Below are 17,506 nucleotides of genomic sequence, written 5' to 3'. Positions count from 1 at the left end.
CCTGGTGCTAAAATTGTCATGAGAACACAATTTTTATATAAATAATTTGCACAAAAAATAACTCCTCAACTACTCAAAACTATTTATAAGTTAAATCTATCGATAAACTTACTCTATCACTTAAAAAAGCTCTATCTAACGAGAAGCAAATAAAACATCACGCTGTATCGCGACAGTGGCTTGTACAACACGCTGTATAAGTTTGACGTTTGTTTCCCCTCTGCTGTCAGATGGACATCGGACGCGCGATTGTTTTACACAACTGTTTGCAAGTTTTTGTTGCTGTGTTATATTTTTGTTTTAACATTTTATAAAGAATCTTGTGGAATGTTCAGAGATCGTGAAACATTCTTGTAATGTGTGAGTGTATTTTTTTTATGATAACTGCTTTTTGTGAATCTTATTTTATTACAAAACGTTCAGCAGATTAGACGTGATTGAGTAAAAATATTAAGTAGGGTCTCCTTCAGAAACGAGGTATGGATAAGGCCTTGAGTCCACATCGCTGGACAATTGCGGGTTACAAACTTTGCATGCCCTCAAAAAACGTGTTAAAAAAACTTTTAGACATTTAAGGTTTCATCACCATGTTTTCAATCACCGTTGGATCAAGAGATAAGAACTATAAGTAAGCATAAAATCAAAACTTTCAAATTCAAAATACGATTTATAACCAGAAAGCAAACAACGGACATAAACGTTAAAAATCTATGTCCATTTTTCAAAAAAAAAACCCCACCATTTTTCTCACAGTACCATAGAGCACATAAAACGCATAGAGCAAACAAAGAACTGTCAAACTTTTGACGCATTCAGCCAGTTACGTTACTTTTTATTTCTACCAAAAAGGTTGCCTCTCTGTATGAAATATTTCAGTTTTTGCTCCAGTTAGTGACTTAAATATCTTGTTGTGCCTTTTCGGGTAAAATAGGAATTTCCTTTCCGTTAGAGATAGGTTACTGCAGCCAACGGCAATGGACGTTGTGTCGAATTCTTTTGTGCACTATTCGTATGTGCATTTGAAAAGGCGAATGGAGTAATGTTTATGAGAACATTTTCGAAATGGATGCTTGCGCCGTATTGGTGGGTTGTGTAATAAACAAAATGCAGACAGAGAATGTTTCCTATTTGATTTATTGTGAGGAACAACTCCTACAAAAGCGGCCTGTTACATGGGACTAATATTGTTTTTATTATATAATAACAAAACGCGCGTATATTCCACATAATTCTGCTTACATCTTCAAGTACAACAGTTGTCATGCCAGGATTTCTCAGAACGGTCTCTCTGCCTTCTAACTCTTAATCTAATTACTAATTTATTTTATATAACAATATACTTTCTATTATCTTAGTGAGATTATTTTTTTGCGCTGAAATAAATATTTAAACGTTACATGCATGAACATGTTTGATCCTAAATTTAACTAAATTTCCATCATTTTCTCTGCATATTACAACAAAACTAGCTTTATTACATTAGAAAATATCTAGTCTACATATTATTTTACCACAAAAAGCCCTCTTCTTCGTCCCCTTTTATTCAAAACACATCTATGGTAACGCAATCTAGTCCATCTATGATTTATGGTTGGCCAACCTTGTCATAGAATAGCTGACGTGACATTAAAAAAGCAGACATCTTTGTTCTTACTTGGTAGACTGCCAGGCGGGTAAAATATATAGTAATTAATTTTGTCGCAAACGTTTATTACGTGACTAGCTGACTCACACGGCTTCGCTCACGTCTCTCATCCCCTATTTTACCTAATACTGTATTTAATTAGCTTCTTATACAAAATATACTATATATTATATTCTCTGGATAAAACATGACTAAACTTGGTATTATTTTTATAAAGTAAAATAAAATTATTATAGAAAGATACTACATATTAATCGCTCATTTAACATCAACACTAGCATGTGACGTCATTTGCTAGTGTTTTAATACAAGAGAGCATAAGTGGCAAATTTGAATAATAATCAAATACATTAGGAGCTAATTTAATACTAACATAAAATAATAATATTGGCATTCAAAGGGCTTGTTGAGTGAATTTCTTGCCGTTTCTTCTTACGAGCAACCAACGTTTCCGAAAAGGTATAAACGACTAAAAGAAAAACCTTTCAAATACCTTGTATGACGTCTACAAAATAAAAATGTTTTCTGTTTAACTCAGACTGATAGACTTCGCCATTTATGATATTCTGAAAGATCTAGATTTGGAGAATATAAAACAGAATGTCTTATATTATATTATAAGGTAAATGTCTGCAGAAAATATTTGTTCTGCCTTGAATGTAATTAATCTAGATTTAGTATTTATGGTGAATACTTAGGTCTATTGTAGAACTGTCCCAATCAGCGATCTATTATGTTAATAGACGACAAAGATGGCATTGTAACTATCCATCAGGGACTTATATTAATAAGATTACTTTTTTGTACAGTCGGGTAAAATTATGGTAAAACTAGCTGACCCGCGCAACTTCGCTTGCGTCACCAAAGAGAGAATGGGTCATAATTTTCCCCGTTTTTGTAACATTTTTTATTGCTACTCTGCTCCTATTGGTCGTAGCGTGATGATATATAGCCTATAGCCTTCCTCAATAATTGAGCTATCTAACACTGAAAGAATTTTTCAAAACGGTCAGTAGTTACTGAGATTAGCGCGTTCAAACAAACAAACAAACAAACAAACAATCAAACAAACAAACTCTTCAGCTTTATAATATTAAGTATAGATTCGTATAGATAAGAATATAACCATATATAAGACAAATACAAAAACTACTGGTCAGATTTTTATGTGCGAGGCGATAAGACTGAGTAATTATATTATTAGTATTGTGTATTGATCAACTAATTGTTGAAGGTGTAAACATAAAATCATAAACTAGCAAACCGTATTAAAACTGCAACAAAATCCGCTTTAAAAAATGTGTTTTTAATTATTCCATTTTATTATCTTGCCGCCGATAGGGGGATTTGGAAGGGAAGGAGGAAGGCCTTTGCCCAGCAGTGGGTCATTAAAATAGGCTAAGAAAAAAAAATAGAAAAAATATGAATTGTTACCTTAATCAATCGCGAATAACAAGGTTCTCTACTTAATTTTGGGCTGGCATTGGTACATTCTCTGGCAAAAGAAGTCAAAGAACAAGTAAACCTACTTCTTTAAAACAACTCACAATTCTCATTTCAGTAAAAACATGTTCGTTTCCAGACCGAGTGTTTGCACTTACAGTTAGTGTTGACACGCCACAGGTGCGACGATACTCAGCTAATTTATCTTGAGACTTATCCTCTCGCTGTATCCCGTGTGGAGACACTTGAGATACTAGCGTAGTTTCAGATTGAAGTGCGTTTTCTCAGATGTTGAAATACTCTTGAGAAATATTTAAAGTGTAGCTAAAATATTAAAGGCGGAAGTATTTTGGGAAATGTACCTAAGATCGGAAGGGCCAGCCTGACGTACATTAAGATATAGGTCGTATTCAGTAGTGGGACATTTAAACCAGAAGTATGCCAAAAACTAGATGATAGATTATTTTATTTTAAGTCAAAGATTTTCAAGCACGGAAGCCTTTGACATAGCTTTACGGTAGTTACATTACCATCCGAACTGACTTCTTTCGGGCCCTTCGAAGCACAGATACACTGGGCTCAAATACCACTAAGCGGTCACCCATCTATGCCATGACCGCGCTAAGGTTACTTAACACCGATCGTTTACCAAACAGTGAACAAATGCGTAACACACACCTTCATTCAGTTTTCAAGTTATGTTCATCAATGTAATTATTCCTTTTCATATATCTATTTTTATATCAAGTCTGTCTAAACTAATATAGGGCTTAAGTTTCATTATTTACCGTCCATCTTTGATCACAAGCCAAAATAAGTCGGCAAAATGTCCATCTCAGTAATAATAAGCGTCTATATTAAACAGCAATCATCTTCTAAGCTGATTATTGCTTGCTTTGTCATTATTAATTTCGCGAAATCCTTTTGCTCCTTCTATTTGCGATGAATTTTATTTCGAAAAGCTATGATTGGTTTTGTCTTGGCAATTTGGAAGGTTTAGAAGAACAATGATTAAGATGGTAATCACTAGCATTGTAACGGTTGTTTTGGGGTCAGGTCTAGGTAGATAAGAATGAATTGGTTTATAAATTTCAACTTTATTTTATAGGTTTACAAAGGCCCTATGATATACAAATCATACGTACTGAAAAGATTCTTAAAAAGCGTTTGAATTAGATTAAAAAATCAAGAAAGTGTATCGCATATTTCAGTGCGTTTTAAGTGTGAGTGTCATTTTGTTATGTACCACCTATTAAGCAGCCATATCAAATGAACTGTAAAAGGTGAAATCGGCACATCGCTAAACATACTGATCAATAACGTACAAACAAATCGATGTGTAGCCACTCAATACAAAATCTATATTGCTTACCCCCGCTTTCTGAGGTACATTTAGCGGTAGTTTATCTATTCAGTAGCGTTAAAACTCATATAAAAAACGCTATTGAATAGATAAACTACCGCTAAATGTACTCAAAAACCGGAGGTTAGTGATCTCTCCTTTAACTAGTAAATTATGCTTAAGTTTAAATGTACAAGCGCTTGTCCATTTACAACACTTAGTATGTACAGGCTAAGTCATAAGACATTTGGCGACGCTGCGCTCCATTTGGAACGCATCCAGCGTGCGCTGCGTCTCAACGTTATAAGCGGTAGCGCACACTATCCTACAAATCGTTTGAAGCAATACTTTTTGTATCACTTTATACTTTAAAGTCACGCATGTTTTCATGTGGTTTCTACTTATACTTTAGTGTATACTTTGTTAATATTAAGCCCATATGAACCGAGTGAAGCCGACGGGCAGCTTGTTCTTATAAAAATACCAAAAGCCTTAATCTAATTCACCATTAAATGTAAAAAAAAATGCAATAAATAGGGGTGTAATAAGAGTGCAATCAAAAGCAACTTTTGTATTTATGATAATTAAAATATTAACTTTAGTTTTCTTTACAAAATGTCAACCACTTAATTGAGTTTTACAATTAAATCTCAGTAGTAAACTAGTTATTGAAACAAACGCTAGGGGCGCTGCACAATTTGTCTAACAAACTTAACCCAAACGACATTAAAAACTAAACAGCTTTTGAATAAAAACTTACCAAGTACAATTTTAAGACAAAACATCGTGGACTTTTGAAAAATACTTCCTAGTATTTTAAAACTCTCGTGTGTACAGTGTCTTACAAAGATGATAGAGCCTCAGTTTCCCGCGTCGCTGTAAGATGAATGTTTGTTTTCCGATATAGGTAATGCGGTGAGACTACTTACTAACAAATGTACACGGATCGTACCTACTCCGTAACTAACATTTATATTCTTTGATTCTCTGCCAAAAACGTTTTACTGTCGTACTAGTATTTATCTATAAGTTAACGAATGTTGAAAGACTATCTTGGGCTCCAGCGAGACTTCCTACTATAATACTATGTAGCATCTTTAAATCGAATGTTTATTTATTTTATTTTACCTTGTGCTGAACCTAGGGGCAAAGTTGACAAAAGCGCCCCGCAAGTTGACATTTAAAATAGTTAATTTAAAAAAATATTAGGTAGGGGGAATCCGGGAGACTTGCCCAGGTGGGAGAGTTGAACCACATTTAAAAATTCGATTTAAATTACACGCTAATGAAACGTCATTTCGGTCATTGGTAGCACACGTGAGACCATTGACAACCACGCAACCATTTTTTACAATAGTCTGTTTGTTTGGCTATCAGGTTCGAAAAGGTGTTTTTGTTATTGCGAAGTGGTTTTTATTTATTTTTAGCGTTTTGAGATTACGGAGGTGTTTATAGAGGTATGTATTGTGTATTGCTACTATAATGTAGCCTGATTATTATAGTTTGACGTACGCTTAGTGTTTTTTCGCTAAGATTTCATAGTTTTTTTATGAAACAAGATTTATGTCGATGTAGTATATGCGGGAGAGTTGCACCATGGTAAGGTAGGGAGACATGCTCAGGGGTTCAACTCTCCCGCTACAGTGTTTATGTGACAGATTTTGGTGTTTGGTTTGTGTTTTGCTTGTTTTATTACGTTAAATATTATTTCTTTATAACGGGTTAATTGGATGAATAAAAAAAGATAGCCAATATGTTAGTGAGGACTATATAACAAAAAAAATCATCAAAGTTTTTCATTCATCAAGTTTTTGCGTGAAAAGCGTATTTAAATCATATTTTTGGCTTCTCTTGGTTGTATGAAGATCCGTCTTAGTTTTTCTTTAATATCTATAATGTACAGACATGAGGTTGTTATAATTTTATTATATGTATAGATTAGGCAGTAAAGTGCATTGCGGCCTGACTAGAAAGCAAGCGATGCAATTAGCTTCTGATTTCGCCACAGTAAATTCAAAAAAGTTTCCTGAAAGCTGGTCAAGAAACCATGCCGCTGGAAAAGACTGGTTTTGTGGTTTTCTTTCCTGAAATCCAGGAGTTATCTTAAGAACACCTGAAGCCACCAAGCTTATCTCGTGCTAATAAAAGGATACAATAATTATTTTGTCTTGAATTGTTTAAGAAGAAGTTTTTCTGTTAAATACACAGTAGATAACTGTGTTTCTTTATAATTTTAGTTTTATTTTGTTGTTTATTGACATAAATATGCGATTTAAGCTGTTTATTTTTTATTATCTCTTATAAAAATCCATGATCAACTCTCCCCATACCCCTGGTCAAGTGTCCCTTGGGGTGGGGAGACTTGACTCATATTCCATTTTTCATTGAAGTAGGTATGTATAACATATTACAGTATTATAAAAGCCATAAAGTTATTACGCGTAAGTAATCCCAAATAAATAAGCTAATTTTTAATACTATAATGGAATCCCTAAGTCTTATTTAAAGAAAATTACGATACTTTAAACAAAAAGTGGTTCAACTCTCCCGGACTTCCCCTACTTGTCAAATTTAGTTCTTTAAAAATCCGCTAGGGGCGCTGACCAATAAATTATCTCGATCAAACATGCGATCAATACAGGGGTTATATTCTCTTTGCAAAACTATATACCTGGTTTTGCCGGTGTTTGGTGTTTGACTCCCAAATTGCGTAATTTATATTTGAAAAATTACAAATTACTTTTTTACAATTTAAATAATATTTCTAGATCAATTTATTAGTTCTCGCTGAGCTGTTTCTAGGAAAACTGTAAGCACATTGTAACTTGGCGTTCAATTACTCTATAAGCTTCTTGTTCTCTCGCTGAAGTCTTCTGAAAGGCGCTGAAGGATTCTGAGAATTTCTGGCGTCAGTTCTCAGAATATAGCGAACAGTTGCGGGAACAGTTGCAATACAATTACGATACCATTTTAGAAGATTGGAAATTGTGAAACTTTGAACAATACAGTAACAACTTTAAAAGCTAAATGGCAATATTTTCTACTATTAATTATTCTACTATTTAAAATGCAAATCTATTTACATACAAACATAAAATCGCGCTTTGTTACGCTAGTGATAGGAGACCAATAATTTTTTTTACATAAAATGTATTATAGCCAACTTTAGAGCCTGTTTAAATTTGATGAAAATATTGACAAATTAAATTTCAATTTTTAAAGTATTACATACAAACGTATCGCTCACTTTTTAAAAATTGTGTAGAATACGAAATACGATAAATGTCACCCACTCGACGACTCATAAGTTACCATTACGAAACAGCTACAATACTTCCTAATTAACATTCCACCAAACAAAACTAACATCTAATCTACAAACTAGCAAATTGGAAATAAACAGCGCCACGTAATCCAACACACCTTAGGCACTAACATTTTCGTTGCCAGTCGAACACACGCAGTAATGTAACACAATAATAAATAGACGACGATTAATCTGGGCATATTTCAGGAGTGTGTAAAGGATTTAGGCCGCGGTACTAAGCCGTGTACACGTTCCCAAGACGCCCACGTAACGATAATATTAGTCATCTCATAATCTGACACGGTAGATAGTGTGGAAATATTGTAGGCAACACTTTGAATATATGTTTTTGATCAAGATTACAATACATCTTAGTAGGCAAAGACGAAAATTCTAATGATGAATAATGAAAACAAGTAATTTTATTTATTAGATACATTTATTTCTTTTTCGTATCAAGTATTGTGCCATCTTATTTAGCTGCTATCGAAAATTAATTGCCGTCGAAGTGATATCAATTGCTAGTTCGCGCGTTGTGAATCGGGATATAGTAAAAGTACTAGTACAGTGGGTTAAGAGTAAACCAGTACTAATACACTACGGCGAAGAATGAATAAGATGAGCGAAGGACCTGAAACGAATAAATATACCTCGGTAAATTATTACGAACATAATAAATCCCAAAACGCGGTTGTATTCCATACACCTCTGCCTCTATCTTAAAGTATAGGTGTCATATTATGCATACATATATTATACATGTATGCATGTTTGCATATACATGCATGTATGAAAGTATGTATGTATGCATATATGCGTGTATGCATGTATGCATGTATGAAAGTATGTATGTGTGCTTATATGCATGTATGCATGCATGCATGTTTGGATGTATGTATGTATGGCTCTTGAAGCATGGAGCTATAAAGTAATTACAACGACAAAGTTTCGTTAAACTTACCATTATAAAGTTAGTATACGACAGTGTGATGACACCGAAGGCAGTCATCTGAACTGGCACCTGACTTCGCTGTAGAGCTACTACGGCTAGCACTCGGAAATCAGATCTAGCTCGGATGAGGTCCCAGCCGCTGTAGAACATCGATGTTGGGACCATTGATGCCTGTAATAAAATATATCAAGAAATTATCTATACTTAATATTATACTTAATGTTATAAAGCTGAAGAGTTTGTTTGTTTCTTTGAACGCGCTAATCTCAGGAACTACTGGTCCGATAATCTTACAGTGTTAAATAGTCTATTTATCAAGAAAGGCTATAGGCTATACATCATCACGCTACGACCAATAGGAGCAGAGGAGCAATAAAAAATGTTACAAAAACGGGGAAAATTTTGACCCATTCTCTTTTATGTGACGCAAGTGTGTGTTGCGCGGGTCGGCTAGTTACATATATATGGTAAACATTTTATGATCTTTCAACGACTACTGTCTAACTGCTTCTGTGGCGCAGTGGTTAAGGTGATCGCCAAACCGTTACCAATGTGGCGGAAGGTTGTGGCTGTTTGATCCACGGATAGTTGTTTCAGTTTTCGGGTTTGCTTTTGATTTGTGTCCGTCGTTTGTATATTTGTAAAAGTCCCCGCGACACAAGAGCAACACTTAATACGAGAGATGTTTTTTTGCAGACAACTACCCGATTTTATTTCCCACATGAGTCACTTTAGTTCAAAGCATACTCTTATTTTTAATAGTTTATGTGTCTAGTTTAAGGCTTAAGTAATCATCCTTTAAATGTACGATTTAAAACATATTTCTGCGTCAGATGCTAGAAAAATTATACAGTCATACAATGAAGAAAGAAAGAGAGAAAATACCTCGTAAGTGATATCTCCTGCAGCCATCATATAGGACCCAGTGAGCAGTATAAGAGCGGCCATGTATAGCATTTGAGTTAGCAGGTAACTTAAGTTACGTTCAGCACCCTGAAGATAATCATAGTACATAATCTTAAACCACTGAGGAGGCAAAAATATTGCCAAACGAAGCTTCATCCATACATATGCATAGTATAGCTTTGAAACGATCTTCGCAGTTAGAAGGCACTACTATGTTTCGTTAATACGAATTTCGATAGCTATCATGAGTCTAAATAGATTTTTGGTGATTCTTTCGTGAATTATAGTAAGCGAGATCCTAATTTCATTCAAATGAAGGTTAGAAATGAATAAAATCGTGGTATGAAAATGCGGAAAATCTTTGCGGAGTTTCGTATTCATTGAATTATAGTAGGCGCCCAGAATCGAGAGCAGTGTTTTATGATTATGTAAGTATGTGTAAAAACTAGTGAATGCAATCCCGATCTCGCGAGATCCCGTGTATTTTTTCGGGATCAATCCCGAAGCATAATATGACGAGATCCCGTTCGGGATTGTCGGAGAGGGCATTTTCAGCAGCTGGCTACATTGCAATAGACTTAAGATGCCGATTAGAAGCTCGTAGTATTGATACACTTTGTATTTTAAGAGGCTACTTTCAAAATGCCATGTGATTACTTTTTATTTTGATCTCCTGGAGCTACACCTACTTTTTTGATTATGTTCATGTTATTACACCTGTTAATTATGTTACGTTGTTAGTAATATTGAAAAATAAAGGCTTTTATTTTCTTTCAAATAATAATTTATTGCAATTACCACACTATCACACACATATTACATTAAACAAGCCGTTCGAATTGTATTATTTTTACTACCTAGACGGGATCCCGAAAATCTCGGGATCCCGCGGGATTGATATTTCTGATCGCGAGGGATCTCGAGTTGACGATCTCGAGTCGGGATTGCATTCCCTAGTAAAAACCTATGACACATGAAATGTTCCAATCTAAAGTCGAATGATCTTAGTTCCAAGGAAGTAAATTCTAATACTCACAACCAATTTTATGAGGCACATAACTAGAAGGGCCACGCTTTCAAATACTTGGATGCTGTAGATAGGACCCATGGATTTCTGAACGTTGTGAGCGCACCTGAAACACGTAATTTTACAACTTAAAACCTTAATAGCTTCACCCGTTTACCGTTCAAATACAAGTGTACGTTTGTTATTGCAGCAAATACACATTTTTTAAATGATTAAGCTTTAAAGCATGACTAGACCCGAAACAACAACATTTAGGTATGTCGCATAAATAAATATTTCTCCGGTTGGAAATTCCAAAATAAGGGCGACTTAGTTTATAGTGGCCAAGTGTGTGCACAATACACAGGTACACTCTCTATTCCTTTACTCTCATAGTACGGTGGGACGGCTAAACCTTCACGACCAGTGAGAAATCAGGCGCAGGACCGCCGGATTAACGTGCTTTCCGATGTACAGAGGTCTACTACCTCAACTTCCTAACTCAGCAATCTCGGAGATCTTTTAACAGGAAACTCAGAAAAGACTTTTTGGCCCGCTGGGCTAAGAACCCCAGACCTCTAGCGTGGCAAACCTAACCTTTAACGAGTACAAGTTTAATCTACTTACCACAATATATCTTCATGAAGTTTAATCCCAGTCACAAAATCCCTCTTATACTCCTCTTCCAGATCATCCCTGGTCTTCTTCTCCTTATTCTCCAACATCTTGCTCCTCAGGTCATGGAAGTACACCTGTAAGACCTTGAACTTGCAGCCGACGGTCACGAGGGCACAGAGGCAGAGGCTGTCGATGCAGATCATCATTGCCATCATGTAGTACCAGTGCAGTTCCATGAAGAATCGGAGAACGTTCACGAAGACCCCACTGTTGGCTGATGATGGGTAGTATACTACTTCTGTTGTTATTGGTACGCCTGCGAGAGATAATCTTTATTGAGGGCTTTTTAACAACATAATCACTACATAGAAGTAAAGCAAAGTCGTCTCCCGCGTCTGTCTCTATGCCTGTATGTATGTATGCTTAGATCTTTAAAACTACGCATAAACCGGTAGTATAATATGATACTATTCTACTATTTGCTTCACTTACTGCCTCTAGTCGATTACACAACCGACCACGCAACTGAGGCAGTCGATATAAATACTGATTAAAAGTCTTACCTTCTTTAATATGAGCTCCAATCGCATCAGCAGCGGCCAAGAACAGCGTCATATACACCGTGACGGTGAGAGTCACGCAGTACTTCGTACACGTCCTCATTGAAGCACGTTCCAGCTCTAAGGAATAAAATATAGACCTGGGCCCTTCTAGCAGCCTCTCTATCACTACAATCACACGCTCCCTATTGTAATACAAGGCCAGTATCTTGCTATACACTAAAGGATGGGCGATACAAAACTGCATCAAGTCCGTCTTCTCCCTATCGGTCAGGTTACGACAGTATGCAAGAAATTCATTGCATATGACTGTACATAAAAATCCATTAGCCAAATAAAACCAGGCCTTATACAAATTTTCTCTTATAAAAGAGGCTTTAGGAGCTTCGTACCAGCACTCCCCCATACCTATAAAATACATCATTTTACATATCACCTTAAAATAATACTTTTGCGGATGCGTATCCTTTAACAAAGAATCGTCCATTTTGCTTTAATGTCCGAATAAATCTGTCATAGACAAAGTCCTGAATCAAATTGTGAAATTATGAGTGATCGTAATCAAACAACTTCTCCAATTACAGAAATTGGTTAATTCGTTAAATGGTGTAGTTTGTTTAAATGGTGGATAGTTTTAGAATCAATTTATTAGTTCGTAAAATTATATAGACTGATAATGGTAGAAAAGTTTTCGGCTTCATTTCCCGTGGTATTAATATTCGCTTGAATAAACTGTGTTACTATTAATTACTGTGATTGATGACGGTTAACTTTTTATAAAACTCCTAGTAACGTAAAACTTTATAAAATATCTACATGATTTGAAAACTTTAATGACCAAATAAAATATTTCTGACCTTTAATGTTAAATGTTAGAAATGAAACAAAACGACATTCATTTCTTCGCGTTTCTTATTGTGAAATCAAAACACCCATATTTGTTTCAATATAATCCCAAGTAATTGAGCGACCCTTCATTAACATTATATTAAAAACAAATAAAATTCATCTACAAGCCCCAACCGATGTTTCTCATTGTATCCTCCATTCATTCTCCATTCATCTATTGTTATAAAATTCAAATACTCATTAAGTTTTGAAAAGCTGTTCTCGATAAGCCGTAGTCCCTTTTTTGTTCAGCGCTCCTCGTTTTTTCTTAATCAAACCGTTATCAGATAATTAGAATTAGGAGGGTATAAAGAACTCATTGTCTGGACAAACAAGGCCTGATAACATCTGATAAAAACCCGACAAGTATCAGTGTGGTAGAATTAATTACACCATTCGAGATAATTAACAGTCTTGTGTTTCCCAACAAAAGATTCCTTTTCATTAAAATGATAATCTTTTTACTAAGTGAGTTCGTGTCTCGAGCTCCGAAATTCGGCTTCTTTAATAAGGTAATAAAAATTTAAAGTCTATCAGTGTTTTCCATCGGGAGTTAGGAGCTGTTTATAACTCGTGGTTAAAATATGTTCTAAGACTGGCAACTCGTTGTTTATTTAGTTATCTTTAGTTAGTGTTAACGAAGAGCTACGTCAAGTGAACGAGTTCATTTAAACTGAAGTTAGCCTGAGAAGCTCTTTAGAGAAACTATTTACAGTCTTGTTTGGTGTTACAAACACGGGTGATGACATTTACTGTCAACAACGCGGCGAGTATTCCGTCCATACGTGTTTATGTACAAAAGTGACTCTCACTCCTCCCTGCTAGGCATTCGATGTGTTGTGGATTCAGCCTTCCATATCTTTCTTCTCCTCTTCTACAGTTTTCTATCATGTCTATGTATGTACTATGCTTTTTCGGGTAAACGATTGAACGGATATATATTTTTTTTTGATAATCCAATTTGATATGAGACAGAGACAATACTTCGTCTAGAACCGCAAGCCAAAACTGGTATCAAACCTTCAAAAAGTATCAAAGGAATCAATAATTCGATAATACTTTTACTATTAGGTTACGAGAAATTGTTAAACCTTTATGTATTGCAGCTAGAAAATCCGATGAAACAAAACAGCGTGTATTTCCCGCTGTCATATGCCGATAAATCCAAAAAGAAAACAACTGCCACCAACAATCGTTCACTTCATATTTTACTTTTTCATTCGTAAAATCTTTAATCGTTTTATTATCTTTTATATCGAGTTACTCACCGCTCCATATTTCTCGTGTTCCACCGGATCCGATGCAAATTGAAGTGTCTTAGAATTTCAATCTTTATGAATTTTAATACAACTGCACCGCTCAGGTGGTGAAAAAATATTTAACTATGATAATGTGACTTCAGTTTTGTGAAACGGCTGAGTACTATGACGAGGCTCAAATTTAAGTAGCACATAAACACTTCAAGCTCGCATAGTCTGTATTTGAAACTTATATTCACGCGCAGAATGCTTAAGTGTTATATGTGTAGTGACATTTAATTTTAGCATCTGATTATATTATTAAGATGGTTAAGATCAACTGATCTTAACCGTCCTGTTTATAACTAACTGGTTACAATCACAATCAGAAATTCTTCGACTGTTAAGTGCGTGTACATTCAATAAAAATAAAGAATAGCATAAAATGGAGGCAACACCTTGCTATATTAAAAAAATAGTTCGTTTCCATTGAATCAAATACGCTATCAAGATAGGATAACCTATTTCATCGAGGTCCAATTTGATGTAGGTTTTCTTAGAAGTCCTATCCTGATATTTTCAGGTACAATATTCCATTGAAATGTGTCCTATTTTTAGAAGAGCTATGTCTAGCTACTATTTCATTTTTTTCAGGGATAGATCAGGCGCTAGATCATATTTTAATGAGCTATCCAACACATGGGTTTATGACACAAAATTCTTACTTCAGGCAATCATTGAGAAGATTCATGTAACCCATTACTATCCCACTTCTGGACACTAATAAAGTCCAGAAGAGGTTCCAGAATCAAGGAGGAATTAAGTTGATTTCTGGTCCAAATCAAGATGTGTCTTGCAGAAGAAAATTTCATGCTAAAAACACCGAACAATAGACCGATTTCCTACACTTGGTACTACAAAGCATCGTTAGCGTTCGTCAGCGTTTACCTACTTTTAAAATTACTTGAAAACATAGTTCTTGCGGAATATATTAGGGGCGCTGATCAGTTTAAATACGATTTTTTTTCATAGCTATTCGAAATTCGATAGAGGCAAAATGGAATACGTTTTCTTTCAACAAATTCTTTACGTCATAGGTAGGTTATAGTACGGCCGCTGAGTAATTACCGATTTGACAGATTATTTTTTTAATTACTCGATGTAACCTTGCACGAGCGACACATTTGCCGAATGATTTAGAATACCTCTTTAATATAAAACTTTATGTCAAAATATCAGAATTAAGTAGTTTTCCAATAAACACTGTTTCAAAACTGAAAATAGTTTGTAAATAATATAAAACATTTATTTTTTGTTCTTTGGCGCGCTTGTATAAAGTTACATCGTGCAGATTCGTGCGGATTCGTGCGTCTAGTTTTCATAGTGATGTGCTTAATAGTATTCGGTCCGAATTCATTGGAATAGGTATGATTTTTATTTCGAGGAATATTGATGGAATATAGGAATAAGGAATATGGATATTTATTTTATTTCATCAAGGATACTCCACCTAATGAAGAACTCGTGTCTTTAACTATTATTGGTTTTGATTTTATTTAATTACACTCTATACTAGAATATTTAAAAACAAACTGTTCCAAAATTATATTACGGTTACTGGTTCAGTCACTTCACTAGTATTGTCAATTTGTCATGTGTCAAATCGGTAATAACTCAGCGGCCCTACTACAATAAGCAAAATTTTACTTGGACGTGCTGAGGAGGCTTTTTTTCAACTAAGTACAAATTCAGTACTGTACATATGTGCAATAATTATATTGATTTATAAACAGGAAAATACATATAATATGTTGGATGATAATGGGGTTGCAAGGGAGCTTGAGGCAGGAAATCGCCTCTTCAATAGTAAGGTGTTGACCATTTACAAAATATGTAGTGCAAGGTTTAACGTGCCACTAGTGAGATAGGTTGGCGCTGTTGCGACCGCACTGCCAGTACTGGCAGTAGCCCAACGTACTACATGTGTAACTACCCACTATTGAGCGATACAAACGTTTTAAGACCAAAACTTGGCACTTTACTTGTTATTCCTCCGTGTACTTTATTTATGTGATGTTGATTTACAGGAATTAAACTTTATTTTTGTGGGAAAATGTAGTTACTAACAAAACTGTGGAAATATTTGGAACCTTTAAAATAGTTTTTGTGTTTATTAAAACTGAACTATCATCCTTAAATCTGTATAACGACCAGTAAAGTTAGTCAATTAATAAATAAATATATTTAAACAACTCACACACTCAATCGCTTCCAAAATAAGCAGAGTATAGTATAGTAATATAGTATAGTGTAATTGTACTTTGGTATCTTAAAATACTTACATGCTACTCATTAAAATATAGATAAATTAACACTCAGAACAAATACTCGTGCTCATCACACAGATATTTGCCCCGGATGGTATACGAACACACAAGCGGCGTTACGGCTATTGCAGCGATGCGACCACGTTAACTAGTGCGCCAAACGTATAGGTGATCTTTCATTTTAAATATCCTATTACACGCATCAATAACATCAAAAAGAAAGAAACTATTCAGCAAATCAGTCTCGTAGATGCTAATTAGTGAGATAAGAGTAAAAACCGTGGTATAATTCACAAGGATCCTTCCAGGACACCTTGCTCTGCGAAGGGCCGTAATCCTGAGGATTTATTGCAAGGCACCGGCAAGCCGAGTTAGATAGATTAATTGTCGCCACAGCCCACGTTGCAGATGTTACGAGAAATGGTGAACAAAGCTCTTGAGTAACCGACTTCCTGCCCTCCAGAATGTCCCTATTAGGCCATGGAAAATAGGTCTGATATTTATTTTTAGATAGGTTTGGTTTGGTATTAATTGGGATCACGACTATTTTGTTCGTCCGTCTGATAGATTGTAAAAAAAATATCGTAGATGTGATTTTATTTTTGTACAAAATCAAATATTTACGGCGAAATATTAAGTTGAAACGTCGTATGATGTCACGGTATAGTAAAAAATATACTACAGCGTGAAATGCTTTTTAACTATTGTCCTTTGAGGAAAACCATACGCGTATGATATATTTTTACAATCTACCCAACGGAAAAACGATTTAAAATAGTCCTCATCTTTATTATGGTGGAAAACTAGGCACCACCTCCTATGTATATAAGATGGCATTACGAACAAAAAGTATAGTTTAGGCAAATCAACATTATTCAACAACAATAAAAAAATCGTCATTCCAAGTTCCAGAAACTGATAAAAGACTAAAATAGCAGTATAAGATGAGCTTTAGTATCTCGGAATGTAATATATTATTCTACACGCAAATATATACGTTTAATTGATTCAAGCAATTTCATCTCGTTCTCGTCTTTTATATATTTATTGTTTTATACACAATTATATCGCAGTCGTAAAAGGTATAAAACGTTATAATGACGTGTTATATTTAAATGAAAAAAACAAAGCTCAATTTGATTACACCAGCTCTATTATACCATAATATTACTTTAACACACTCACAAGAAAATTAAATTCAAAGTTAAGCTGCCCTCCAACTACAGACATATTATACTCTATTAATGTAAGCAAATGAAAAAACAATGTATTTT

General features: G+C 34.8%; 1 protein-coding gene across 1 annotated transcript; it reads right to left on the bottom strand.

The window, feature by feature from the left end:
- Positions 1 to 8,236: 8,236 nt before the first annotated feature.
- Positions 8,237 to 12,380, bottom strand: LOC142978846 (uncharacterized). The gene is made up of 6 exons (XM_076123436.1): positions 11,783 to 12,380; positions 11,229 to 11,535; positions 10,632 to 10,728; positions 9,575 to 9,682; positions 8,699 to 8,860; positions 8,237 to 8,368 (listed from the first exon to the last, which is right to left on the bottom strand). The coding sequence occupies exons 1-6, from the start codon at positions 12,264 to 12,266 to the stop codon at positions 8,327 to 8,329; spliced, it is 1,200 nt and encodes a 399-aa protein (XP_075979551.1). The 5' UTR covers positions 12,267 to 12,380; the 3' UTR covers positions 8,237 to 8,326.
- Positions 12,381 to 17,506: the final 5,126 nt, after the last annotated feature.

This window comes from Anticarsia gemmatalis, chromosome 15 (assembly GCF_050436995.1).
Source record: "Anticarsia gemmatalis isolate Benzon Research Colony breed Stoneville strain chromosome 15, ilAntGemm2 primary, whole genome shotgun sequence".
Taxonomy (NCBI): Eukaryota; Metazoa; Arthropoda; class Insecta; order Lepidoptera; family Erebidae; genus Anticarsia; species Anticarsia gemmatalis.
The sequence above is the reverse complement of the archived record's forward strand: the minus strand, read 5'-3'. Positions and strand labels throughout refer to the sequence as shown.

Bases quoted from the DNA above. Each gene is read 5' to 3' on its own strand.
- LOC142978846 (XM_076123436.1), bottom strand. From the start codon at position 12,266: ATGGACGATTCTTTGTTAAAGGATACGCATCCGCAAAAGTATTATTTT. The intron at 8,861-9,574 runs GTATTTTCTCTC...ATTTTATTACAG, and splicing joins CAGGAGATATCACTTACGAG to GCATCAATGGTCCCAACATC. The intron at 8,369-8,698 runs GTAAGTTTAACG...TATTCGTTTCAG, and splicing joins CGTATACTAACTTTATAATG to GTCCTTCGCTCATCTTATTC.